This window comes from Lepidochelys kempii, chromosome 8 (genome assembly GCF_965140265.1).
Source record: "Lepidochelys kempii isolate rLepKem1 chromosome 8, rLepKem1.hap2, whole genome shotgun sequence".
Taxonomy (NCBI): Eukaryota; Metazoa; Chordata; order Testudines; family Cheloniidae; genus Lepidochelys; species Lepidochelys kempii.
Window position 1 is genome coordinate 2,051,043 of NC_133263.1, and position 26,523 is coordinate 2,077,565.

A 26,523-nucleotide genomic window follows, 5' to 3' on the forward strand; every position below is an offset into this window, starting at 1 on the left:
TATCCTTTGCTGGAAGCATTTTCCTCAAAGAAGGAGAATAATGGGCTAGTTTTGCTTAGAATCCCAGCCTCTCACTGTCCTATGCGCTCCTCCCACATCCCTCAACACCCTTCCAGGGCCCCTCACAACACTTCAATGCACAGGGGAGCACTCTCCAAAAAGAGCCAGACTGCAAACCCCAGCGGGTCCAGTTCAGACAGACGAGGCAGCTTTAATGTGGGGGCGTGACCACTACTTGCCCAATTCTAATAGCTCAGTGATGCTGGTACCAGTGGGTAGCTGGCGGCAAATTTTCCCTACCAGATAAATACCTTCCCTATGAAATCTACAGGGATTTTTGATTAAATGTGTTGGTAGTTTCTGTACAATATATTGAAGTGAACTGATCTCCTATAGTAATCAGTGATTTTCACTAATTTCTCTCTCTCTCTCGAAAAGGAGTTGATGTTAACAAAGAACATGAGGGAAAGTGTGGGGTAAACCCAGTTTTTATTAATTAGACTCATAGATCTTAAGGCCAGAAGGGACCATCATGATCAACTAGTCTGACCTCCTGCACATCGCAGGCCACCAAACCTGGCCCACCCACTCCTGCAGTAGACCCCTAACCTCTGTCTGAGTGACTGACGTCCTCAAATCATGATTTAAAGACTTCAAGTTACTGATAATCTGCCATTTACACCAGTTTAAACCTGCAAGTGACCCATGACCCATGCTGCAGAGGAAGGTGAATCCCTACCCTCCCCACCCCGCGGGTCTCTGCCAATCTGACCTCAGGGAAAATTCCTTCCCGACCCCCAATATGGCGATCAGTTAGACCCTAAGCACGTGGGCAAGACCCACCAGCCAGACCTCTTTATTTATTTCCATTTGGCATAGAAAAGACAGAAGGATGTTCCAATCCTAGGTTCCCTTCCCATAATAATTCATCATGCACAGTCCAACATGAACTCAGATACTAACAGGAAATTGGCAACCATTCTCCCCGTAAAAGAAGCCAATCTTCAAACCAACAATATCCCCATTTCAGTCCCTACAAAATCCTAATCCCCTAAATAAAAATCAAAAGTGTTCTGATGATGGCCATATCTTACACTCAGTGCCCAGGGGTGAGTACGGGTTATCTAACGGCTATCTAACGATTTTTTCTCTCAGATGTCCACGTTGGTGCCTTTCTCTCCTACTGAGGTTGTAGACCCAGAAACATAGACTGGAACTGTTCTTTCAGCTCTGTGTCCATGGAAACATTGATATCACTCATTCTGGAAGAGGAGACCAGGAAATCTGTACCTCAATTGCCTCAAGATGTGAGAGAGATGATACCTGACTGACCTGCTGACATACACAGCGTATCCGCCTCCCTGCACGTTTCTTCAGTTCTGGGATCTTTCCAGCTGATTCTAAAATTAGAGAAAATCCTTCCCAAGAAATCCCAGGGTCATCTCCTCACCCTCATCCAAACTGCATCCCGAAGTGAACCTCTGTCACTGTAAAACTACTTACTCATGATCCCAAAGAGTGAGGGCTGGAGACCATTGGAACAATAGTCATTGCAAATATTTTCATTTTTACCTCCTCTAATTATCTGGGAACCATTTTTTCTCTGGTGTGTGATTGAAAGGTTTGGGATCCGCTGATGAATAGTCCTATAGGAGAATTAGGTATTATGATCATTACACATTGATTTTAAGGCAGAAGGGGGCACTGTCCATGTCTGCTCTGACCTTCTACATAGCACAGGCCATAAGAAGTCACCCAGGAAATCCTGTAGTAGAGGGAATTTCTCCTGCCTGGATTTATTCCCCAAACAGGAGTTGGCTCACCCTGTTGGGATGTTGTAGCAGGACCCTTTGCTACCCAACACCCTGCAGGCTCCACCCACTGGCATGGGCTGCCTGGCTCTCTCATAGACTTGCACAATGCCCGTCCCTCAACTGCTGAGTGGTTTAGGCACTCAGACTAGCGCGCTTGGCTTGACTGTCTGTGCAGATGCAATCGCAATACAATATACTTCCCACCCTGAAACACAGGGGTCTTATTGGGCCGGGGTCAGCCTCGCATGAAGTGTCTAAGCCTCAAAAATAAACATCATAAAACTTCCTTTATGATTATTTTTTGCCTTCTTGTTTCATGAATGTGCGTCCTTTCCAGCGAGCTCAGGGAGGGATTATGCCAGAGAGTGATATTTCCAACAAAACTACAGATAAAAGGACCAAACCCAGAAGAGGTTCCTTGTTTCTGACTCAGGCAAAACTCTCGTTGGAGCCAGGGAGTCAAAGCCTGCAGTCTTTACCCGGTAGCTAAAATCATCCTGCCCTTTCAGGGTATGTCTGCACTGCAGACTGAGGTGTCGACATAACCCCGCTAGCACGGCTAAAAGTAGCAGGATAGAATGCGCCACGGTCTTTAGCATGGGCTGCACAAGCCCACCCGGGACCCTAGGCACATACCCACATTGCTAGTCCGTGCTGAAGCTTGTCCTGCCACATCTAAACCGTCATTATTAGCAATGGGTCAAACTTATGTGCGTACGCCTACCCACGCTGCAGTCACCCCTCGGATTGCCGTGGGACACACCCTCAGCAACCAGCAACGACAGCCTGCCCACCTAGGCCTAGAGTCAGCAGCATCTCCCAGGATAAGAAGAAAAATGTTTCTGATTTTCTATTTAAAAACTCAGGTTCCCTTTAATTCACTCCCTGCCCATATGCAGGTGGGATGTGGTCTCTAAAGACGAAACCCTTTGTTCCTCCTTTGTTTACATTACTTCCTTAGCACAAAGGATCTCTTTTATGCAGTGTCTATATTTGCTTTTCAGTCTTCATGGCAGTACATGTGGCGTTTAATTATGGCTCATTCTATTGCAAGGGCCCTACCCTCATCTATAATGCTTTAATGAAGCCTATACTTGTCTCAGAGACTTTAAGGCCACACATCGCAGGCCACAGAACCTTACCCACCCAGTTCTGCAATGGGTCCACAACCTCTGGCTGACTTACTAACATCCTCAAATCATAATTTAAGGACCTGATGTTACAGAAAATCTAGCTCAAACCAGCAAGTGATTTGTACCCCACAGTGCAGAGGAAGGCAAAATCTCCCAGGGTCTCTGCCAATCTGACGTGGGGAAGAATGCCTTCCCAACCCCAAATATGGCGATCAGTTAAACCCTGAGCATGTGGGGGAGACCCATTAGCCAGACCCCTGGGAAAGAATTCTCTGTAGTAGCTCAGAGCCCTCCCCATCTATTGTCCCATCTCCAGCTGTTGGAGATGCAGCAGAACCCCAATTATCCTATCTATTTGGACCGGGGCTAGATAGGATAATCAAAAATTCAAATAATCCAGAGAATGGGAAAGTGCAAGGCTGAAGCGCCATCTAGTGGCCACAGGAGAGTTTGGCAGCTTCTGGACCCAGAGTCCTGGTTGTTTGGTTAATACAGAGAGATGGATAATGGAGGGTTGGATAATTGGGGTTCTACTGTATTTGCTAATAGCAGTTGTGGACGGGTCATATGCCATTGTAGGCAACCTCAGTATACCATCCCCTCCATAAACTTCTCAAATTCAGTCTTGAAACAAGTTTGAGAGTTTTCCCCCCACTGCTCTCCTTGGGAGGCTGTTCCAGAACTTCACTCCTCTGATGATTAGAAACTTGCATATTCTTTGGCACAGAATTCACCCCACCAAACATATGTTAACCTTTATCCATTGTTTCCAAACCCAGACTTTCAGCTGAAGTCCTAGCTGACCATCTGTCAGTGAGAAACCTAGCACAGCAAGAAAACCCTGGAGAGGATGGGGAAGGACAGTATGGCAAGTCCTCACACCTCCCTAAGTGTCCGTAGAATGCGTGGAATCTGTAGAGGCCCAGCTTCAGGCCCCTTTAAAGTCTCATGTAAACCCTATATTCGTCACCCCAAATAACTGATTCAAAAGCTGTTGCACTCTAGAATATCTTACAACATATGTAATGCAGTACGCAATCTGAATAGCATTCAATGTAACAACTTAATGGCATGGTCCATCCACATTACCAGATTCCTCCCTCCAATTTCATAGCTTCCACCGCATAGACAATGTGCTCATTGTCCAGGAAAAACAAAGGACCCACTGTACAGCAAGCTTTGTTAACAAGCTGGGTGCAGCCTGTGTGTTTATTGCATTCTCCTGGGCATCTCGCTGATAAGAAAATGTTCTTTACAGCTCCGTACAAGCCTCAATAAAAACCAGCTAGCTTCCAGAGCCAACAGTGCTGTTAGGGTGGTGATTTCACAGTCAAGGTTGGGGAGATACACACATTATATCTCTGTGAGCTCGGGCAGTGGAATCTGAGAAACATCATCTACTCAGCAGAGCAGCTACAGACTTGACTCCCCTGACCCATCACCTCCACCATGAAGATAAGAGGTGTCTTTGGGCTGCTCGGTCTGGCGCTTTTCAGCTCTTTTTCCGGTGAGTTGATTTTGTTGTAGGCTGTGTAATGCCTCTTGGCAGATATCTCTAGCCCTCTTGAAGCCAAGAAGTCAGTGATGTATGCACAACCTTAAAGAGGTGACACTGAGCTAGGGTTTGTGCCAAGAACAGTTCCAAGCCAGCGGGTTGGTATGGGATTTCTCTTTGGATGAAATTCATTCCTGTGCAGAGAGCTCCTGCAAGGCCTCTGTACCACTTAAGTCCTACTTGAACCTCTAGGACGTTACCAGGACTTGTGGGTCGCAGAGGCAAAGTTCACATTGCATTTCATCATTAAGGAGCAACCAAAAACTCTGTTTTTATTAAACAATCAAAAAATTCCAGCTGTAGAACGTTATCTGATATTTACTCAGAGGAGATATAATATTAGCTGTGGCCATCAATACAAGAAGGAACAGTTGGTTTCCTGAGTTAAGAGTGTATATTTGGTTATTCTTTAGGATTAATGTTTCCTAATGGAAAAGGAGGACTTGTGGCACCTTAGAGACTAACCAATTTATTTGAGCATGAGCTTTCGTGCTTTTTTATTTTTTATTTCATGCTCAAATAAATTGGTTAGTCTCTAAGGTGCCACAAGTCCTCCTTTTCTTTTTGCGAATACAGACTAACACGGCTGTTACTCTGAAACATGTTTCCTAATGGATGTTTATCAAAGATGCTGCTTTGTTTTTATCATTTTTGTCTCTGTTTTTTGTTCCAGGTGTCGCCAATGGGGCAGGTCAGGTGAGTTTCAGATCTTCTTTGTCATTTTCCCCTGATCCCTAGGTCCATCACAGATAGGCACATATGGAAAACCACTAAACACCAATGAAAGAATAGAGGTGCCTCAAAAAGTGAAATGACTGCCTTGCTGTAGAATTGAGACAATGGATCCCTGGGATTTGGATCCATTGTTTCCACACGGTGCAACTGATAAAAACAAACAATAACTACTAATAATATAGGGTGAAATTTACCCCAGCATAGAGGGCCAATGCAAGGCCAATGTACCGCTTAAAGCCCACTTAAGCCCTAGTGCAGAGGGGTCAATTTAATCCATAATGCATTTGTCAAGGCCCCTTGTTAATTTAATATACTCCATGTGCTTTTTAGTTCAAACACAATTGCATCATAGTGTCACATGTGATCAAGTATCCCTTGCCTTTTGTTTTAAAAGCTACACAAAATTTCAGCCATCTGAATATAATTAAAGGACTTCAGTGAATAGTTCATAAAATTGACTGATTCCAAGAAAATCACCTCATTTTCTAGTCTCTCATTTTCCACCAGCAGACTACATTTTACCTGAATGTTTTGGCTATGTGAGAATATTTGTTGCATGAGGATGGTGGGCACCATTATAAAAACCTACACAGATCTACGGGTGGTGTGACAAAGTTCCTCCTTTACCTTGGTGGGTCCTGCTCTTATTGGCAGATTTGCTCGCCTCAGAGATTCACGGCAGCCCTCAGTTTGGCCACTTTCGTGGCTCAAATCTGCTGTTTTACTCAGATAACCTCATCACCAGCCAGCATGGGGAAAAGGAAGGAAAACAATACCCATAGTCTCTGCTGATCCACCATGTGGGTCGGGGAACAGCCCAGAAACCTTCCCCTCTGGTGGAACGCACAGGGCCCTGTGGCCTGCAGCTGTCTAGAGTGCCTCCTGGAACAGCTGGGCGACAGCTACAACTCCCTGGGCTACTTCCCCATGTGGCCTCCTCCCAACACCTTCTTTATCCTCACCACAGGACCTTCCTCCTGGTGTCTGATAACGCTTGTACCCCTCAGTCCTCCGACAGTCCACGTTCTCACTCTCAGCTCCCAGTGCCTCTGGCTCTCAGCTCCTTACACACACACCACAAACTGAAGTGAGTTCCTTTTTAAATTCAGGTGCCCTGATTAGCCAGCCTGTCCTAACTGATTCTAGCAGTTTCTTCTTAATTGGCACAAGGTGTCCTAATTAGTCTGCCTGCCTTAATTGGTTCCAGCAAGTTCCTGCTTGTTCTGGAACTGCCCCTGTTACCTTACCCAGGGAAAAGGGGTCTACTTAATCTGGGACTAATATATTGGCCTTCTAACAATCTCCTATAGCCATGTGGCCTGACCCTGTCACATAGGTAATTTTCAAAAGAGCCTAAGGAGGTTTTCTCCCAAATCCCACAGAGGCATAGGCAGTTCCTTGGTCACCTCCCAGCTTTAATTTGGGGCTCTGGTAGGTTTTAGTCCTTCAAAATCCACGACTGGGTTTTCCCCATGGTTATGTGTTCATCCATTTGAGATCCAGAACCATTACCCAGACTGGGCAGATCAGCCCTTTCTTTATACAGCTAGGGTCTTTGATCCTGGCCTTCTGTAACAGGTAATCAGCAGACAATGACCCTCTCCTCAGGGCATCATTTCAGAAGGCTGCATTTTTGCATAACCAGAGCTGGGGAATTTGCACTAATGTCTCCCTGGGGATTCCCCAGGAAATCCACTTCACACTTATTGTCCCAAAAGTCCATCCTTGTCCGGCCCATTTTCCATGCAGTCTTTTGAACTCCCAGGCCTTACATCTGTCACATCCCCCCGAGAGACGTTACATACAATCCTGGCCCACAACGATACAGAAACTCAAAACAATAATGTCTTTGAAGGATATGGCAGGAAATTGAGGTTTGAAATCCTAGCTTATCTTTTGAGGCTCAATCTTTATTGTCTCCCAGAAGGCGACCAGTGTCAGCGTAAAGACAACACAGAGAACATGCTCCAGGCTGAACTTCGAGCTTGGCAACATTTTTCAACTGAAACGTTTTTTGCTAAAAAAATGCAGATTCAGGACACAACCATCCAATGACCTTGAGTCCCTTTTGTTGAATTTTTCATTTTAAAAAATCAGAAAAAAATCAGAACATTTCATTTCCACATTTTTTGAGCAAAATATTTTCAGCTTGAAATGGCTTTTCGCTTCAGATTTCCCTCTAACTGTATTTTGAAAAAATCAAAAATGTTTTAAAATGCTTAAAAATCAAAACAAAAGGTTTAGTTCCCTTTTCCATTTTCCAAAAATTTTGAAGATTTGGGAGTTTGGTCCAAACGGAAACTGTACCCAGGTATAAGAGCTCTGTGAAGCTTCCTCTGCAACCCATCCCCCCTTTTCACGTATATATAACTTTTTGAAATTACCAACAAACCAAGAAAAAAAAATCATTATTCACCCAGCTCTGGTGAGCTCTCCTTCCCCTCCAGAGCAGGAGATCTAGAGGAACCTAGGATGATTACCACCCCTTCGCCTCCCATTCAGGATGGGGGGAAACGTTCTAGTATGTCCTATAAAGTCTCTGTTAAAGGAACTACAAGGGGATGGCACATGCAAAGAGTGGGGTACAGGTGGGGGAGGACCACAAGGCAAAGTGGATACACAGAGAAGCACAGAGCTATCAGGTGTAATGTTGTAGTAAAGGTCACACCCAAATGACACTCTCTTTTGCAGCCTCTTTGCAGTCTCTATGCAGTGCTTCCCAGTAGAGAAGTTCCTTGTCCCAGGATGATTGACCCAGTCTGTGGCAGTGATGGTGTCACCTACCCCAATGAGTGTTTGTTCTGCAGAGAAATCCTGTAAGTTCTTAAGTAACTTCTTCTGATTAACCAAAGCAGCAAAGCAGCACAGAAAAGCCCATAGTATAAGCACCACTGGGCTGGGGACGGACGAGATGGCTTGATGTGATTCTGCGACTCATCGTTGTGAGTCTGGTATTCACTGATCAGAGATCAGTCCAACCAGAGATCACTTGGGAGCTATCTGATTTAAAGGAGTTTAGTTAATTGTATCAGCATCATAGAACTGAAGAGATGTAATGAGTGAGATTCCTGCAAAGTGCTCACAAACTAACCTCTCTTCACATACTCTTCTCTCTTTCTCTCTCAAGACGTGGCAACAAGATTGTCAAAAAGCATGATGGAAGATGTGTTCAGGTACAGCCAAATATCTGCTCTGTTCATTGTTATAACCTACTTCCTGATACATTAGCAATGGCATGTCCTCACAATAGAGACAGTATGAATGTGTAACCCACACACTCCTGGGTGTGGTGCTCTGTCCCTTCTAGTGCCACCAAGACCACTTAGAGATTAATGAGTCTGCTACTGCCTTCGCTAAGGGTCACGTGGCTTTTAGCTCATGCAGTAGAGGCTCATGCATTTAGCTCCAAAGGTCCCAAGTTAAATTAATAGGCAGCAGGTTTAAATTAATAGGCAGCAGGTTTAAAACAAACAAAAGGAAGTATTTCTTCACACAGTGCACAGTCAACCTGTGGAACTCCTTGCCAGAGGATGTTGTGAAGGCCAAGACCATAACAGGGTTCAAAAAAGAACTATATAAATTCAGGGAGGATAGGTCCATTAATGGCTATTAGCCAGGATGGGCAGGGATGGTGTCCCTAGCCTCTGTTTGCCAGAAGCTGGGAACAGGTGACAGGGGATGGATCAGTTGATGATCACCTGTTCTGTTCATTCCCTCTGGGGCATCTGGCACTGGCCACGGTCAATAGACAGGATACTGGGCTAGGTGGACCTTTGGTCTGACCCATAGGGCCATTCTTATGTTTTTATGTTCGGTTCGATCCTGCCCACCAATGACTGGGGTCTGTCGGTGTTACAAATGCACTAGCAACCGAGCTGGGAGCAACAAAAATTTCCATTTTGCAGGAAATTCTGCAGTTTTGAAATTTGTTTTTGTTCCAAACTTGAATGAAAACAAATTTAGAAATTTCCCATAAAATAAAATTTTCCAAAATACCCACAACACTGTTTCAGTTCAGTTAAAACATTTTGTTTCAATTTTGAGGTTTGATTTTCTATTTTATTCTAACATATAACAGAATATAAACATTGAAACAAAATGTCATTCGGAACAAAAAATCCCAACGTGGAATTTCAGTAATTTTTGCCTTGAATGGTACATTATGTTCCTCCAGAACTGTACACCTTATTACTTGGGATTGTATCTTGCACGTGATATAAACACCACTGACCTCAGCTTCGCCTTTCATGCAGCCTTTTCTGCTTCCTACAATTGGCCTTGTTCTCCTCTTCTTTTACCTCCTCCCGGCAGACAGGGGAGAGAGACAGCAAGCCAGTTACAATCCGATCCCTAGAAGAAGGAGAGGGAGGGTTACAGATTGAACCTTGTGTTGCCTTGTGACTGTTGCAGGTTGACTGCACTGGCTACATGAAAACACCCACAGGTCAGGAAGCGGCCTGCACGCTGGAGTACAGCCCAATCTGTGGCACTGACGGCGTTACCTATGGCAACAAATGTGCTTTTTGCTCTACTGTCGCGTAAGTTCCACAAGAGCTGCTGGGCCATTACAGAGATGTATGGACATTTCGCTCGTCGTGTTGGTTCCCAGGGTGCGATGCGGTGATCTAATTCTTGAGAGGCTGCTCTGTGTTCATCCACCCTAACCTTGCTTTCTTCCCGAAGGAATGGAGCAGACGTTGACCAGAACAATGATGGAGAATGTCCCCAGGTAAAGCCCAGACATCAGCCTTATTAACTGTTTATACGTATATATGGCATACCTTCAATTCAGTGCGTCAGCATGGCCAACCTGAGGGAAAGTATCTGTGTTATGCTGATACCGTTTTCAAGGCACTTGGCGACAAGACTGGGAATATGATAGGAGACACGTGTTAAGAGTAGCCCAGAGCTGTCAAATGTGATGGGGTAACGTTAACACAGCCTTCTAACACACACCTCGGTGTGCAGAAAAACTCCAAACCCTCAAACTCTGAGATCTGCTGGTATCGGCTGCTCCACTAATTGGGAAAATGGGCTTTGCCATGGCTGTTGTCTCACCCCACTCCTGAACAAAGAAAGCTGGCGAGTCAATTATTATCAGAGGCGTTGATTAGCAATGAGCAATAATTCCTCTGTCTTCGCCAGTCTGATTTGCAAGGCCTCTTCCTTCTTTCTCAAGACCCTCTTCTGCTGCATACCAACCCCAACCAGGAACTGGCCCATGGACAATGGCCAGGCTTAGGGGCAGCTGGGGAAAGTAGCTATTTATGTAATGTATGCCTTTGTTTCTCTTCTCCACCTTCCGCATGTTGCGGAATGACATCAGAGTTCAAGCTCTTCAAGGCAGAGCCAGTGCCTGTTTATATAGTGCCTAGCACAACAGAGCCCTGATCCTGAGACGGGTCTTTGGGCACTAGGATACTATAAATATTAAATATTTACCCAGTACATGAAAAGATGGGAGTTGCCTTACCAAGTGGGGGGTCAGTTCTAGGCAACTCCCATCTTTTCATGTACTGTGTAAATATATTTACCTACTGTATTTTCCACTCGATGCATCTGATGAAGTGGGTTTTAGCCCACGGAAGCTTATGCCCAAATACATTTGTTAGTCTCTAAGAGGCCACAAGGACTCCTCGTTGTTTTTGCTGATACAGATACACAGCTACCACTCTGAGAACTTTAATAAACACCCTGATAGGCCAGTCAGTGTTACATGACATAGGAACAGCCATATGGGTCAGACCAAAGGTCCATTTAGCCCAGTATCCTGTCTTCCAACAGTGGCCAATGCCAGGTGCCCCAAAGGGAATGAACAGAACAGGTGATCATCAACTGATCCATCCCCTGTCACCTGTTCCCAGCTTCTGGCAAACAGAGGATAGGGACACCATCCCTGCCCATCCTGGATAACAGCCATTGATGGATCTATCCTCCATGAATTTATCTAATTCTTTTTATACCATGTTATAGTCTTGGCCTTCACAACATCCTCTGGCGAGGAGTTCCACAGGTTGATTGTGCGTTGTGTGAAAAAATACTTCCTGTTGTTTGTTTGGGCATGACAGCATGCTGATGTTTGTCCTGCAGCCACCCAACTCTGCTGGCATCCCAGAGCACCCCCATCGCCCCTCACAAATCTAGCGCCCTCTTGAAACCTGGTTCTCTTTCTTTAGGACCACCTACATTCTACATAATCCCCTAGCCGAGACAAACACTGCAGCTGCTTAGCCCAGAGGAGTCTCATTTCTCTTCTGCTTCCCTTAGAATTCAGTTCAGATCCCCAGTTACTGGCCCACAGTTCCCCTGGGTCCCTCACCGGTAGAGGTGTAAACTGGGTTTTAGCAGAAGCATTCAAAAGTTATTGGTCCCTTTCCAAACCCCTCTCACTGGCTGGCACAAAATGACTGTCACAAGCAGCAAGGAAAAGGGACCAAGCACCAAAGAAGTGCTCTGTATTTTAGCCGGTTAGCAGAGTAAAGGGGGAGGCTATTCCTCCAGGGCTACTCGTTGCTAATCAATCTCTCTCTCTCTCTCTCTCTCCAGACTAAGTAACAGAAAACTTCACCTCAGGCAGTATGGGGAATGCTGAATCCCCAGTGGTGCCGAGCTGATAGTGGCCCTTTTGCTTGCACTTTCCGCCAGCAAAGCCCTGCAATGAAATACCTTCTCCCTTCACCCCAGATTCCGGCAGCTCACCGGGGCTTCTCGGTCCCTCTGTTGGCTTGATCAATAAAGTAAACTCAGCAGCATGCTTTGCCTCAGTTTGTTCTTTGGGCAAGGCGTTATGGCCTCCAGGGTCCTGGCCCTTAGGTACCATCCGACTGTAATAAACATGATTAGTAATGCGAACACGTGGGGGAAAGGGAAATGAGTTGCAGGGGAGCACGTCAGTCACTCATCCAGAGGTTAGGGACTATGACAGTGGGTGGGTGAGGCCCTGTGGTCTGCAATGTGCGATGGCGGTGGTCCCTTCGGGCCTCGGAATCGGAGTCTGTCTATGAGACCACAGAGTGTAACGCCAGTAACATGCACTGGGTGGCCCTCTTACTGGAGTTTATTATGCAACTTTGCAGCATTATAGCAACTCGCTTTCTGCTTTGATACAAACCAGGGGTTCTCAAACAGGGGGTCGTGAGGTTATTAGGTGGGGGGGGGTCTCGAGCTGTCAGCCTCCACCCCCAAACCCCACTTCGCCGCCAGCATTTATACTAGTGTTAAATATTTTAAAAGTGTTTGTACTGTATGGGGGCGGGGGGAGGGAGTCACGCTCAGAGGCTTGTTGTGTGAAAGTGGTCACCAGTATAAAAGTTTGAGAACCACTGATATAAACCATAGGCGCCCATAGAAACTGTAGCCCATAGACCTTGGGCCGGGCTCTTTGCTTAACCAATGCCTGTGTCTTACAATGGCACTCGGGGGGGAGGCTGTGAGTTGTGTGTGCCTCGCATCGTTTTGCCCGCCTGGGAGCGTGAAGCCAATGAAAACATCCATCGGTGAGTGTGTGTGACAGAGGCGGTGGTGTGAATTTTGACCCGCATGAGTGTGAGTGACACGTAGCAACCTGCCATCTCAATGCGCCCGAATCAGCTAAAGAGCATGCAGACAAATGAACCCCCCCACCCTCCGCGTGAGGGTGACAACATCCTGCATGACCTGACACCTGCTCACCTCTCTGTCCTTTCTCCGCTTTCCACTCTCTTTCCGCGCAGCTGATGCATGCAATGTAGAATCCATCTCGTCTGGTTTATAATCTGGGACTTCCAAACACCCCTCCTGGCCTTTCTGACTCCATTGCTTGGCATAGCAACAGTCCAGCCACCTCCCTTCATGGGCTAGGCTGCTGTCTCCCTCCTTCTAGCATTAAAACGAAGCAATTTTCAGTAGAAGACTTACTAACTCGACGTTCTCCATATTTCCAGTTTATCAGTAATTCAGTGCAATATACAATGTGGTTTCTGGAGCATCTGTACCCTTCCTTCGCCCCAGGCTATGGGAACAGGTAGTCCTGTCATGTCAGAACAGACACAAGGAGCCATGCCAGTGGGGGAAATGAGGAATCGGTGTCTGCTCATGACTCTGCTGCCAGCGTCCCGCAGGCTCCTCGGTAAAGCCCTATACCCTGCTCTGCCACATTGTTTGGCAGCACCACTCCAAGTCTACAAGGGAGAGGTGGGCTGTGGGTTATGCCATGGCTCCTGGTTGGCTAACCAGGGTGTAGCTTCCTTGGGGAAGAGCAGAGACATGAGCGTGGCAGGGAACTCTCTCCAACTGTGAATCATTTTGAATCTGTGACTCTGAATCACAAACAGGAGTTGCCAGGGCTGCCCTCCCTATCTGCCCCTCTGAGGGTGCCCCGCTGGCCTCTGCTGTGCCACGGGTTCTGAGGGAGGCAGGCCATCCGGGTCAGCACTTGCCCCTGGCCCCATTTGGCCTGCGAGAGGCTCAGAGAAGATCCCTCGCAGGTCAAATGCTCCTAGACAAATTAGGCAGCTAGGAATTTCCACACCTGCTCAGAGCAGCCAGCGGCCAGTTCCAGATGCCGCTGGGAAAGGTGAAAAAAACCATCATTCAGCTGCCAAGACTTGGTGGGTCCTCTGGTCTAGTCCTCCACTCATCCCATGCAGGATTGTTTCCTAGGGCACATTTCTTAATGTTTTGCTCAATCCAGCCATGCTCCATCACATGATAAACTCTGATCCGGGGAGGTTGTGGGGTCCTGCTTTGAGCAGGGGGTTGGACTAGATGATCTCCTGAGGTCCCTTCCAACCCTGCTATTCTATGACCACCCTGTGATCTTGTCAGCAGTCATGTTAGCTGAACTGAGGTTGAACACTACTTAGCATGCAGAGCAAACCACATTCAGCGCTGCATCAGCTCACTGTGATTAAAAAAAAACTGAGGTGCCCATACGCCATGGGGCTGGGTGACCTAGAAGGACAGAACACATGCTATAGTTTCCCTCAAGAACACGAGTGTCTTAATGCAAATATCCCCTTTGTTTACCTCCTCCTGTCCTCATTTAATGTCTTGTTTCATAGGCATTATCACAACACACAACACACTCAACAAACATCACGTGTGACTGACACCATGGTAATTTACCAGTCCTAGCCCGTTCCACTTTGATGACATTTTTATAGGCTTTGGCAAAGTTTCCTCTGCCACTGTCCAGCATCTCTGCAAATGTTTAAGAGGCATCTGCACTGGCATAGGAGTAATAATTACGTTTCAAAAGACTTAACCAAACCCAGGTTTTTTTAGCTGCACCGAAACCAGACACATTTCAAACCTGTCTTGGATTTTTTCAGGGATGTTTGTGTGATGGGGCACTCTTCACTTCAGCCCCTGCCCCCAAGTCCCATTGCGGGGCACCATGGACTGACCTATCTTTGAGCAGCTCTTTGGTTTATTGTATGAGGACCTGGCTGGTGCTAAGGAAGCAAAAAAACCTCCTGTTCTCGCACAGATAGTCATACTAACGAGTTAGAGCTGATATCATCTGTACGTGCACACCATTGCCTGGTAGTTCAAAGGTGGCTTAGCAGTTCACATGTGACACATTTAATTGTGACTTACCCTATGGTAAATATTCTGCCCTTGTTTCAGGAGTACTGGGATCTGAGGTTTGGATCCAGCCCACCTCTGGTTTCAGTGGCAGGTTTATACATTGTGAAATCCTTTCTCCTGTCCTTGTAATTCTTGGGGGGCTTTCAGAGCCGTTAGCAATGGCAGTGCTGTATGAGCCACTCTCCATTCTTGGTTGAACTGACCTGAAGACGATAGCTCTTCTTTGCTGATGTGATTCTTCTAGCCGCTTGCATCCAAAGGCACCATGTGACAATACAGGTACCAGGAACCACAAGACGCTAGATCTCACCCAGCTCTGTCTTTATGCAGGAAGCCCCATTGTTCTCAATGGAACGGTCTGTCTGGGATGGGCAAATGAAACCAATATGTAACATTTCTTGTCTCAAAGGACTTGTTATCCCCTTTTTACAGATGGGCAAACTGCATGTATGTGTTGTCTCTCAGGTTGCACAGAAAGTAAGTGGAAAGAGCTGGGCAAAGAGCCCAGGTCATCTGATTCTTCAGCAGGTGCCTTCCTGCTGACACCAAAGGTAGGACTGGGGCCAGGATGTATTCTCGGGTTTTAGGAGACCTGAAAAACAGCTTATAGCCCCAGTTTAAACAGCTGAAGGAGGAGCATCAGCATGTCTGATCTGGGACTCCGCAAACAGCCATGAAATCATATCACTTTATGCTGCCTCTCTCCACCCCAGCTGAACAAATGTAGTCTTGACTTCAAAAATAGAAAGGGTGCCCCAAATAATTGGTTTCACACCCACTCCATTCTCCTGGTGTGAGTCATTTCCTACATGTCCCTTAAGAGCCAGCCTGCTGCACTGCAAAACCCCACTGCAGGGACTCAGGAAGGGCCCCGTAGCAGGACAATTACCAGCCTCCCTCCTGAGTCACTGCTTTGAAAGTTCTCCCTTTGTGAGACTCCTGTGATTACTGGAGAAAGGGAGATTACCATTGGCGGAGCCATTTAGAAGCCGTAGTTTGTGACTTGCATACTTAACCCAGTTCTCTGGGTTTGATGTGGATAGGGCAGCATTCCTAACGCCTGGGACGGAGCCTCATAAACAACAGCTGGTTCCTAGGGCCAATGATTACTTGGGAAAGGAGAGGGAGAAAGTTTTCATAATGCAAGTGGGGAATGTGAACGTGCCCGTGCGTATATAAAGAGATGTACATGAGCACTCTCTGTGGGTTTCTTGCTGAGAGAGCATCTCCAGAGCAGGCTGTTGGCCTTGCACAGAACAGCCATGAAAACAACAGGTTACTTTGTGCTACTCGGCCTGTCTCTTTTCTTCTTCTTCTCTGGTGAGTAACTCTTCCTGCAGCTTGTACATAGTGCTGTCTAACATCTCTAGCCCTAGGGAGCCTTGATTACTGGATGTCAGGGGCAGCAGCAGCAGGGGGTGAGATAAAACTGAAAGGGAGCAAATAATGCAGCACCGATTGCTGCTAAGATTGGGCTGAGTTTTTAGATGAATGTGCTTGGAACTGCATCTCTGCCTTTCTAGTGTTCCCAGCCAGTGACTGCTGCAGCCCAGGTGTTTGCCCTCAGGAATGGCAGTGACGACAGATATTTTAAGTGATTGTTACAGGATGTTTGTAGAAAGCACATTTGCAAGTGTGACGTTTGGCACCAGCAATCTGAGAACTGTGCTCCAGTGTTGCCAAATCCTGTGAGTTTATCATGAGTCTTGCAATAGCTGGTGTTTTTCTTAAAGCCCCAGTTCCTGGAAGCATGTGATTAGGACAGAATCTCAGTGTTCATTCAAAAATGTCTCGTCCTCGAGAGTGTGAAGAAAAGCTTGAAAACAGGAGCCGAGGGCCCCCCCGGAGATGCAAAGAGCCGAAGGCAAATTAAAACCCCTACGTGTATTTATTCATTTTTTTAAAAAATCTCATGATTTTCAAGCTAATCCCATGATTTATTGAGCCTGGCTCACTGTTATTGAACATCTGGAGTTGGTCTCCACACGGATACCCAGGGACTCGTGTGTCCCGTTCAAACAGCTCCAGTTCAGCGTGTTGCGCGCTTGCCAGAGAGAATCCACAGGCCGACAACTGTTTGCCGTTGTTTTTCAGTGAGCTAGTTACAATAGCAAACGCTCTTGAGAAAAATCACAGGCTGTGTGTGGACGAAGAGCGGGGAAAGGCACGGAATAACTGATTGATTATGGCTTATTCACCCAGCTCAAAGTGAGACTTAATTAGGGCAGAGATCCACCAGATCTCTGGAGCTGCCTGCTCCAGAGGAGGAAGACACCAGAAGGCCCTGTGGTCTTATATAAGCCAAACAGGCACCTGAGAGCACAGCTGACAAGTCTCGTCACGCTTCATCTGTGACATTTTACGCCAAGTATTTGTTGAGCTGATTTCCAAAAGATTTGCACATAAACTGCAGCTTATGGTCAACACAGCCTGTGATGTTCAGTGATCAATTGGGGCTTAAGCTGCTCTCCAGAGCTCTGCTTTATTCTGTGTCCAGCTGGCCAGGCATAACAACAAGGCTGTCACAATGCCCTGCCCAGTCTCTGGGAAGCTCAGCCCTTAAAGCACATGCCCCAGTACCACACAGCCTGCCTGAAGAAGTAGCAGTGATAAAACATGGAGATGCATAGAAATTGCTAGCGCAGGTTGGATGAGGTGGATGGGTAATTGGGGCTTTGGAGGGGACCGGGCTAGGATGTCTGGGGGGTGCTGGGTGGGTGGGGGAGAAGGAGGGATGGACGTTTAGGGGGCAGTTGTGTGGGGAGGGGAGGCAGAGTGGCTGCCTGGCTGGTGCCTGCAGAGCAGGTGCATCAGTGGCTCCTGGCAGCCAGGAGTGACTGGCTGGATGTCGAAGGCTCCAGCCAAGATGCCTGTGCCGTGCATGGGTGTCATGAGATGCTGGGTCCTTGGCAGCCCTGAGAGGAGGGGTGTTAGGGCAGTGCCCATGTCATGCCAGCACAATGGTGTTCCAGTACTTCTGATTGCCAAGACGCCATCTCTCCTTCTGTAGTGAAGAGCTGGGTCTAGGGGTGGGGCGGGGTCTCCCTGGGGCCAGGAGGACCCCCCCAGAGTCCAGACCCGGCTCAGCTGCCGTCTCTCCTTCCGGAGCAGAGAGCCGCCGTATCTCCTGCTCACACTGGGCACCTTCCAGCCAGGCTGAGCCCCTTGCACCGGGACCTGCTCCTCCAGGTACAGAAAACCCCTGAGTGGGGCTGGGTAAGGCCTACACCGCATAGCCCGTCCCAGAGAAGCACCCCACAGCCAAGTTCTCCGGGGCCAGCAGCCAGGAGCAGCCCAGTGCTGTCGCCCCACCAGAGCCACTCAGCTCCCTGTGAGGGAATGGGGACCCTCCAGATGCCCCTCACAGAGCCCACCTGCCCTCTCTCCAGGCACCCTCCCTTCCCCCTCCTCTGGCTGACCACGACTCCCTAAGCCCTCTCCCCACCAATTACAGACCCGACACTCAAAATGCCCCCTTCCCTCTCCCTACCCAACACCCCCTTGCTCTCTCCAGTGCCCTCCCCCTGCCTAACGCCAGCCCCGCTTGGCATCCTCCCTGCCCCCCCAGGTACCCCGCCCACCCCTGCGGTTCTCACCTCTGCCTTCCCCAGTGTTGCCAATGTAGTGATTCTGTCACAAGATCTAGCCAAAGTCGCCCGATTTCATTGCAAGTGGCAGTTTTGTGATGTGTCACAGAAAAGCTGGAAAAAGCTCAAGCAGACCAAAAAGTCACCAGCGCTAACGACAAAATCGCTAACCTGGCAGCAGCGGGGAGGCAGCAGCGAGCCGCGATGGAGGCCCTGCCTCGTGGGATGCGAAGCTGGAGCCTCCCTTAGTCCGAACCCTTCTTTAATATGGGTTCAAGCACCATGTTGGAGTGCATGATCTAGGCCCCCAGGATCCTACATTCACCTATACCCCGGCTGTGAGGTTCCTCCTTAAAGCCATTGCAATGTCCCCCAGCCGGAGAGAAGGACTCAGCTCGAGAGCTTGCCTGCAGGCTGTCTGGGGGTGAGGAAACAGAAAGGGGATTGATTGTCTGTTGAGGCTGACAGAAACAGACAGCTGCCATGATTCTTCCTGGCTGGCTCAGGAAAAATCTAAGCACAGCTCGTCCTGCTCAGTATCCCTGCACGGGGTCTCCCTGTGTCCTGACCTCGACGAAGCGGTCATGGGATGAACCACTGGCCACAGGGCTGACCAGGAGTCTAACATTGACCACCAGGACTGGCTAATTTTCCTAAGCTGATGCCCCTCCCCCCCTCCTTCCAGGGACCTTGTCTCTGCTCCATGTGCTCTGAAGCCACAGACAACACCAGCCACCTTCAGTTATGCAGACCTGCTGCAACCTAAAATGCTCACACAGCTTAAAATATATTTTTTCACTTCCCTTTGAACCCTTTGCCTGCTGAGCGCTGCTGCAATCACAGTATTGCCACGGGGGTTAGCGAGCACCCCAAGGAGTCTGCTGAATGTACCCATGATGCAATGCAACAGCTGAGTGGCTGTGATAAGTCACTTCGTATTTTTGGTCAATTAATAAAATCCTGTACAACGATTCCGATCATTGATTTACTAGCCCTCCCCTCCCCCTACATGCAGCCTGTACTGCAGGAGATCATATTCAGGAAAATACTGTCATTTTCAAGGTTTTTGTAAATGAACTCAACTTTCACTCAGCTTCCGTCAGATAGTTGGTGGCTTTGTAAAATCTTGTCTATCTGTGGTTTTGTTCCAGATGTGGCCAGTGAAGACGGGGACCAGGTTAGTGCAGCTGTTTCTGCTTGTTACTTTGCACTTCCCCCCGATCCCAGAGAAATGGCTTTGTAAGGAACAGCTCAGGCCTTGGAAAACCCTAAAAAACAACAGGAACCGATGGGTGCTTCCAGGGTCCCCCAGCGCTCGTGGCAGTGTAGCCTTGTATATGTGACACAATTATATAGCTGGGCTGTGGGACACAGGCAGACCCACAAGATGGACTGTCCATGGGATGAGACCTGAGCGGGCTCAGACACCACAGTGTCTGCAGAATGTATTCCAGAGCAGAGTCACACTGCTCCTTTTCCTTCTAGCTCCACAGCCCAGTCTTCTCACAGGAGAGAGACGCTGCAAATAGGTACTACGCAGGCTATTTATTTCCCAATAGCAGAGTCAATTACTGGAACGTGACCAAAGCCAAACCAGCTGTACAATGTGATTAGAATCCATATCGACACACTAGCATGCTGGAGACATTTACAAACTCTGATTCGCTTGTCCATCCGGTGGGAAGGGACCGAGAGTTATGTTAGACCGATGCCTGTCTTAACCTTTCCTAATAAATGGAAGCTGCAGGACTGGAGCTTGTTCACCCAGTTTCTGAGTGCCTAGGAAAGGTCGGTGCACTCAGTTGGGACAGTCTGGCTCCGATCCGCAGGGAGCTAGCTGCACTGGAGGCTGATTGGTTTTAAGAGTGTTGATATCTATTCGCTTCTGACATGACTGGGCCAACCTGTTTGGGAAACCAGAATTTCCTCTTGATAAGTAGGTGGTTACAACCCTGCGGAGATGCTCCTTCTGATGCCACATCCATTGGCCGTGGAAGGATTTCTCTCTCCGGGGAGCAGACAATACCCTTGCTGCTGTTTTAACTCCTCTCAGTAGAAAGACGAGAGTAAGTGAGTCAATTGATTATCAGTGCCATGGAAGAAAAAGAAGGGGGGGTGGAGAAAGGAGTTTTAACGGGTTTTATTATTACTTTTGCAGTTTGACTGCAAGGAGTTCATGGACGACGGCATGTACTGCACAAGGGAGTCCAACCCGCACTGTGGCTCGAATGGCATGACATACGGCAACAAATGTGCCTTCTGCAAGGCTGTCAAGTAAGTGGAAGCAAGTCACTAAAACGAGTAGAGCTGCTCTGGCTTCCCGATTTTCTTCCCGGCAGGGAGGCCCTCTCTCCATTTTGCTTCTGCTTCTATGGACCAGTCTATAATTCTGGCCCAGTGAGAGGTTTTCTGAGTGAAGCGCCTCACCCAGAACAGACCCGGATGAATCCAAATTCACTGGAAGGCATTTCCGCTCCCTGAATGAAATCCACCCATGCAGGGAGTTGGCCCACAGCCTGTGCCCCCAGGTCAGTCCCTCCTGAGCCTTCTTTTGTGAACTGCCTTGGTGCACAGCCTCTTCTTAAGGTCAGGTTTGACAAAGCCCTCGCTGGGATGATTTAGTCAGGAATCAGTCCTGCTTTGAGCAGGGGGTTGGACTAGATGACCTCCTGAGGTCCCTTCCAACCCAGATATTCTATGATTCTATGATTCTGTGATTCTGCTGCACCTCCGCGAGGGGTGAACTGCACCTCTGAAAACTTCAGGAGAGGTGTCCACAGGGTTCCCAGGGCTGTGGGAGCCACCTGCCCCATGGCAAACATGTTAACTCAAAGTTTGAATGGGCTCAGACTGACTGTCTTTGTGGAACAAGGTCTAAAACCCCAAAGGAAAAGCCAGAGGCCCTTCCCATCCAGACCACTCTGCCTCAGGCAAGAAGTTAAAAAAGGGGCCTGACCCTTCCTCTGACACATCAGGAACTGGCCAGTGTCTTGGACAGACAAGCTGGGCTGTTCCCAGGCACCAGGTCCTGTCCTGTGTCTGCGGCACTGAGCTGAATGTCTCTTATCCCCAGCAGTGCCTGAGTCTGTTTTGCTCCTTTTGTAGGAGAAGTCATGGAAGTATTCGACTGCAGCATCTTGGAAAGTGCTGAATCCTCCTCACTGCTGAGTGCTGAAAGCTTCCCTTTTGCTTTCACGCCAGCCATGGCAGATCCCTGCTCACAGCTACGGTCTCCACATGCCTCCTCCCCAGGAGCTGCTGGTGACGACAGTGTCTCCACTTGGCCTGCCCAATAAAGTGAACTCAGCAGAATTTGTTGATTGTTTCCTTTGTCCGTAACAAACAGAGAAGGGCTGAAGTGAGACAATGCCTGAGGATAGAAAAGGAGGACTTGTGGCACCTTGGAGACGAGCAAATTTATTTGAGCATGAGCTTTCGTGAGCTGCAGCTCGGTTCATCGGACGCATGTAGTGAGCTGTAGCTCACGAAAGCTTATGCTAAAATAAATTTGTTCATCTCTAAGGTGCCACAAGTCCTCCTGTTCTTTTTGCGGCTACAGACTGACACGGTTGCTACTCTGAAACCTGAGGATAGAGTGTGTAATACTGAGTTACTACAGAAAATTCTTTCCTGGGTATCTGGCTGGTGAATCTTGCCCACATGCTCAGGGTTCAGCTGATTGCCATATTTGGGGTCGGGAAGGAATTTTCCTCCAGGGCAGATGGGCAGAGGCCCTGGGGGTTTTTCACTTTTTCCTGCCGCGTGGGGCACAGGTCACTTGCTGGAGGATTCTCTGCTCCTTGAAGTCTTTAATCCACGATTTGAGGATTTCAATAGCTCAGACATAGGTGAGAGGTTTTTCGCAGGAGTGGGTGGGTGAGATTCTGTGGCCTGCGTTGCGCAGGAGGTCGGACTGGACGATCAGGATGGTCCCTTCTGACCTTAGTATCTATGAATCTATAATACTAGCAATGTGCACCAGGGGCCCAATTTATGGGAGATTCCTGTACTACAGCATCACATTTCCTTTTCCAGAGAAGAAAATGACAAGTACATAAAAAAAGCAGAGCAGGAACCACACCCAGGGCTGTGGCACCGGTTGATTAAGTCCTACATCAGTGTCTCCGAGAGAACAGCTAGCCTCGGACCTGGCCGGGCAGGTGTTAATAATTCTCACCTTTGCCACATATTCCCTGTGGTCAGTCGCTTTCTGGCTCGGTTCCCCCTCTGTAGCATGGGCGTCTTGTCATTCCACTAAAGGTTGTGAGAGACCCTGGCTCAATTCCCTCAACTGCTTGATGGGCAAAAGGGATTTGCACCAGGGCTCCCCACGTCTCAGGGGCATTTCCTAACTGCAGCGTCAGGCTCTCTCTCTGGCCCAATTCATAGTTAGCACACAGTGGAGCAACTTTAAAAGGAGAGACTGAGACCGCCTCACCCCATAGTCCAGAGGCTCAGGGCCTCGTCTCAAAGGTGGGAACCCCCTGCTCAAGCCCCTCGACTCATCTGGCAGGTGGGGCAATTCAGCATGGTTCTTCCACGTGCCCGGCGAGTACCCTCACACCTGGGCTAGTGGTTACGAGGGAGGTTCCCTTTGCCCCAACAGGTTTGTGTGGCGTTAGGCATGCTGAGCCATGCCTCACAAGTCAGCCAGGCCTCCCCCTGGCTCGGGCATGAGATAGGGGGACAGGCGCCCGTCTGAGGCTGCGGGATGTGCCCAGGTGCGGAAACGTAGGTGCCTAGGGAAATTGAGGTGCCAAGTGAGTGTAGGCACTGGAAGAGTAGGCGGCAGCTGAGTGGGGGTGTGTGGACTACGGTGGGCCCTAAATCTGGGCATTAATTGCCTGTGGGTGAGATCCTCCTGGGAATTTCAGTGGGAGTTGGGTGCCTTAATGCCTTTGAGGATCTGGGACCAAAAGCCTTGTAGGGAGAGAGGGCGAAGCTCCCCTCCCCCAGGCAGTGCAGACAGGTGCATGGGGCTGTTACGCTCAGCTGGGCAGGATCCAGCACCTGAGGAGTTGACCTTGGGGGGAGGGGGACTCAGAAAGAGGGTCTAAGCTTATTAAAGGAGGAAGCTGCTGAGCCCCCTTCCTTTCCCTTCCCTTCCCAGGAAGAACAACTCAGCTGGGGCATAGCCCAAGAAGGAGGGCTGTGAAACCCTGAATCGAACAGGGGAGTTCTTGTGGGCGGGGGAGCTGGTTAATCAGAATAAGCTAGCTCCCAAAAGAGGGGAACTATTGTTCTTAAAGACTCTGGGTGTAAGTGGATTATTTTTGGAACTGACGGTACCTGCAGGGCTGTCCCATGCCATGAGGGGCTGCTCTGGGACAGCACCCATTTGCAGCTGCAAGAAGGGGTCGGTGCAGCTTTGGGTTGTATATGCAACTCATTAGGCCAGGGACAGGGAGCGGACAGCCTCTGTACCTTGGGCAAAATTAGGAACCTCTTTACTACAAAGAGGTAAACAAACTGGAGGGAGGTAGGGATGTGTGCGCAGCTGTTCCTTTCAATCTGTAGTGGGAAGGCAGGCGGGAGGGGGCTAGGGCTGGTTCTGGGCAGAAGCTCACCAGGGAAGCAGAAGGAGCGAGTGGCTGTCAGGATAATCCCTTTACTCACAGTGCCTTGCTCAGTGTTAGAAGAAAGTGACTCTGGCAGCGATCGTTTTCCACTGTCACACCACATCTGGGGCTTATAAAAATGCCTCTGATGAGTGCAGAGACTATACCAAGGATCCTCTGGGGAGGCCCTGGACTTCTCCACACCCCACCACCCCCAGCTTTCCAGGCTGAACTCTCACTGCCCTGGGTATTTTCCAGCACCAAACTGTGTTTGCCCGGTGCTGCTGCTTCCTCTCTTTGTTTGTGTGCAGCAGCTGGGGAAAGAGACACTTGCCTCAGTCCCTGCCCACCTCGCAGCAGAACATACACACCTGGGGTGCGGGCGGGAGGTTTGGGGCAGCCCTGGTTAAACGCCAGGTAGCACATCCCGGGGCTGGCAGCTTCTCAGTGTAACTTTCAAGGTGGGTTTGAGCCCCTAATTCAGACAAGCATCCAAACCTTTGGGCCATTTAGCTGGACGCAATCTGACCTCTGACTATTTGGATATTTGTCCATAACACTCCTAGGTTCTCCTGATGATATTCCTTCTGGTCGGGCATCGCTGTTACAGTTCAGAACAAAGGTGACTTTTTTTTGCCCATACACTTAGCACATCGAATGGCAGCTTGTTTTATGGCAAATCCCATCTGCTCCAAGATTTGTATAGACATTGCCGTTTCATGCAGTCTTAGGAAGCATCCAGGCAGCGACTGCCGTAATCCTGATATGTCAAGCAAAGCCAGCAATCCCAGACGTGAGCAGATTGGAGGTATTTTGTCCCAGACGCTGTTTAAACCTGCCAGATTTTTCCAACATACTGTACCTTCGTACATTTACCAACTCCTCCGAAAATATGATTAACCCTTTATATGCCTCTGGATAGATAGACAGCCAGCCAAGGCGCACTTATGGGGATCCTAAATTCACATGCTGTATGCTTTATCATACCACTGACGTTAACACGTCTCCTAATGAGATCCATTCCCAGAAATATCACTGCACCCCCCCCCCCCCGAGCATACCTTTCAGGCTGGAATATCCAGCTGCACCAGGCAGAGAACATTGTTCTAGGGCACTTTGGAATTTGATAATTATTCTGTATTTGGCTCTTGTTAGTGCAATTTTTAAAAGCCAAAATGAATCTCAGTGTGGCAACAAATTTAAATGAACATTATGCATGCCACGCTTGTCAGAGCAGAAGGAAGAAATTATGGGACGGCTTTCCCATAGGGGTGCAGTTACTAAAGTAAAGCAGGGAACACAGTTGAGCCCACGATTTTTGTGGACAGTCATGATTAGGGTCTCCAAAATGGTTGCCCACTCTAACTAGGGCTTACTTAATAACGGAGAGTTCAGGCAGCTTCCCCTTGTGTGCTGCTGCTGTGTTCAAACTTTTACTTTCCTGTAAGTAAGTTTGAGAACATGAAAAAACAATAATAACAGCGAATAAGCACGAGCTTTCCAGTCCTAGCTCAATGTTTGGCATCTTGAATTAACATTCTTCATGTTTGGATGGACTCCCTACCCCTGAAGCTTTTTGGCTGCTCTGTAGAGTGATTACAATGCAGTTTGCACAGCTGGGTAAGCCTGCCTCTGGCCAGATCCATGGCAGGCATCCAGCGGGAGTTAATAGGCAATCTTGCAGGGTCTGTGATTGTACCAGAATCCCACAGGTGACATGAGGTGATCGTAAGAATGGGTTACCCTAAGTGGTTGGTCCTACCACTTAACACTTCCCCTGTTTAATTAGCAGGGTTTATCCTCATTATGGGCCAAACTGATTCCTGGTGTGAGTGCAGCACGGAAGACACACCTGCTTACCCCAGGGCTCAATTAACATCACGAGGGTGGGATGGACAGTGAAAATCTACAGCACTAAAAGAAGCTGGGGGAGCTGGGGTGTGGTGGTCCCCTCATTAAGTGAAGTTCTGTTCTACACACACATCCACTCTCCACCCTGCTTGCAGGAATATGGCAGGTTCCCTATTGCGCGTTATCTCTGACACATCGCACAAAGAGGGGAACATATCCCGTTGTGATATCAATCCGCTGGCTGGTACCAGGCCACCTCTTCTAACTGGTCACCAACAGCTGGTGTTTTCCAATTCCCAACTGCAGAGATCACAGAAGGTGAATTTTATCGAGTGCCTCTCTGAGTTTCAGAGTAACAGCCATGTTAGTCTGTATTCGCAAAAAGAAAAGGAGTACTTGTGGCACCTTAGAGACTAACCAATTTATTAGAGCATAAGCTTTCGTGAGCTACAGCTCACTTCATCAGATGCATCTGATGAAGTGAGCTGTAGCTCACGAAAGCTTATGCTCTAATAAATTGGTTAGTCTCTAAGGTGCCACAAGTACTCCTTTTCTCTCTGAGTTTCCTCACTCTAATCTGCCACCAGACAACCTATCAGAAAATATATTGCCCGGTATTAGATTTGGGCATGGGTTGAATTATACCTGGTGTAAATCCAGCATATACATGGGATGAATTTGGCCCATGACACACAATATTGATTAGCATTTTTCTATGTT

General features: G+C 48.3%; 2 protein-coding genes across 3 annotated transcripts in view; both read left to right on the forward strand.

Annotated features, from left to right (window-relative positions):
* Window positions 1-4,222: 4,222 nt before the first annotated feature.
* LOC140916426 (ovomucoid-like) overlaps window positions 4,223-26,523 on the forward strand; it is a 33,919-nt gene continuing 11,618 nt past the window's right edge. Inside the window, exons 1-7 of the mRNA XM_073358075.1 lie at window positions 4,223-4,454; window positions 5,176-5,198; window positions 7,929-8,053; window positions 8,365-8,410; window positions 9,648-9,775; window positions 9,921-9,966; window positions 11,784-11,788. Coding sequence (XP_073214176.1) covers window positions 4,397-4,454; window positions 5,176-5,198; window positions 7,929-8,053; window positions 8,365-8,410; window positions 9,648-9,775; window positions 9,921-9,966; window positions 11,784-11,788 — 431 coding nt within the window. The 5' untranslated portion in view covers window positions 4,223-4,396. The remainder of the gene's footprint in view (window positions 4,455-5,175; window positions 5,199-7,928; window positions 8,054-8,364; window positions 8,411-9,647; window positions 9,776-9,920; window positions 9,967-11,783; window positions 11,789-26,523) is intronic.
* Window positions 15,839-21,706, forward strand: LOC140915502 (serine protease inhibitor Kazal-type 6-like). 2 transcript variants are annotated; one of them, XM_073355180.1, is made up of 5 exons: window positions 15,839-16,127; window positions 17,818-17,996; window positions 19,546-19,571; window positions 20,553-20,668; window positions 21,500-21,706. In XM_073355180.1, exons 1-5 carry the CDS (start codon window positions 15,991-15,993, stop codon window positions 21,543-21,545), a joined length of 504 nt encoding a protein of 167 aa, XP_073211281.1. In that variant the 5' UTR covers window positions 15,839-15,990; the 3' UTR covers window positions 21,546-21,706. The 2 variants fall into 2 exon arrangements, with proteins under 2 accessions (XP_073211281.1, XP_073211282.1); XM_073355181.1 differs by having other exon boundaries at window positions 17,919-17,996.

What these genes read in the sequence shown, in the direction of transcription:
- LOC140915502 (XM_073355180.1), top strand. Translation starts at nt 15,991, where the DNA reads ATGTACATGAGCACTCTCTGTGGGTTTCTTGCTGAGAGAGCATCTCCA. An exon ending in ACCGGGACCTGCTCCTCCAG is followed by an intron (nt 17,997 to 19,545) that starts GTACAGAAAACC and finishes GTTTTGTTCCAG; the next exon opens with ATGTGGCCAGTGAAGACGGG. An exon ending in GCCTTCTGCAAGGCTGTCAA is followed by an intron (nt 20,669 to 21,499) that starts GTAAGTGGAAGC and finishes CTCCTTTTGTAG; the next exon opens with GAGAAGTCATGGAAGTATTC.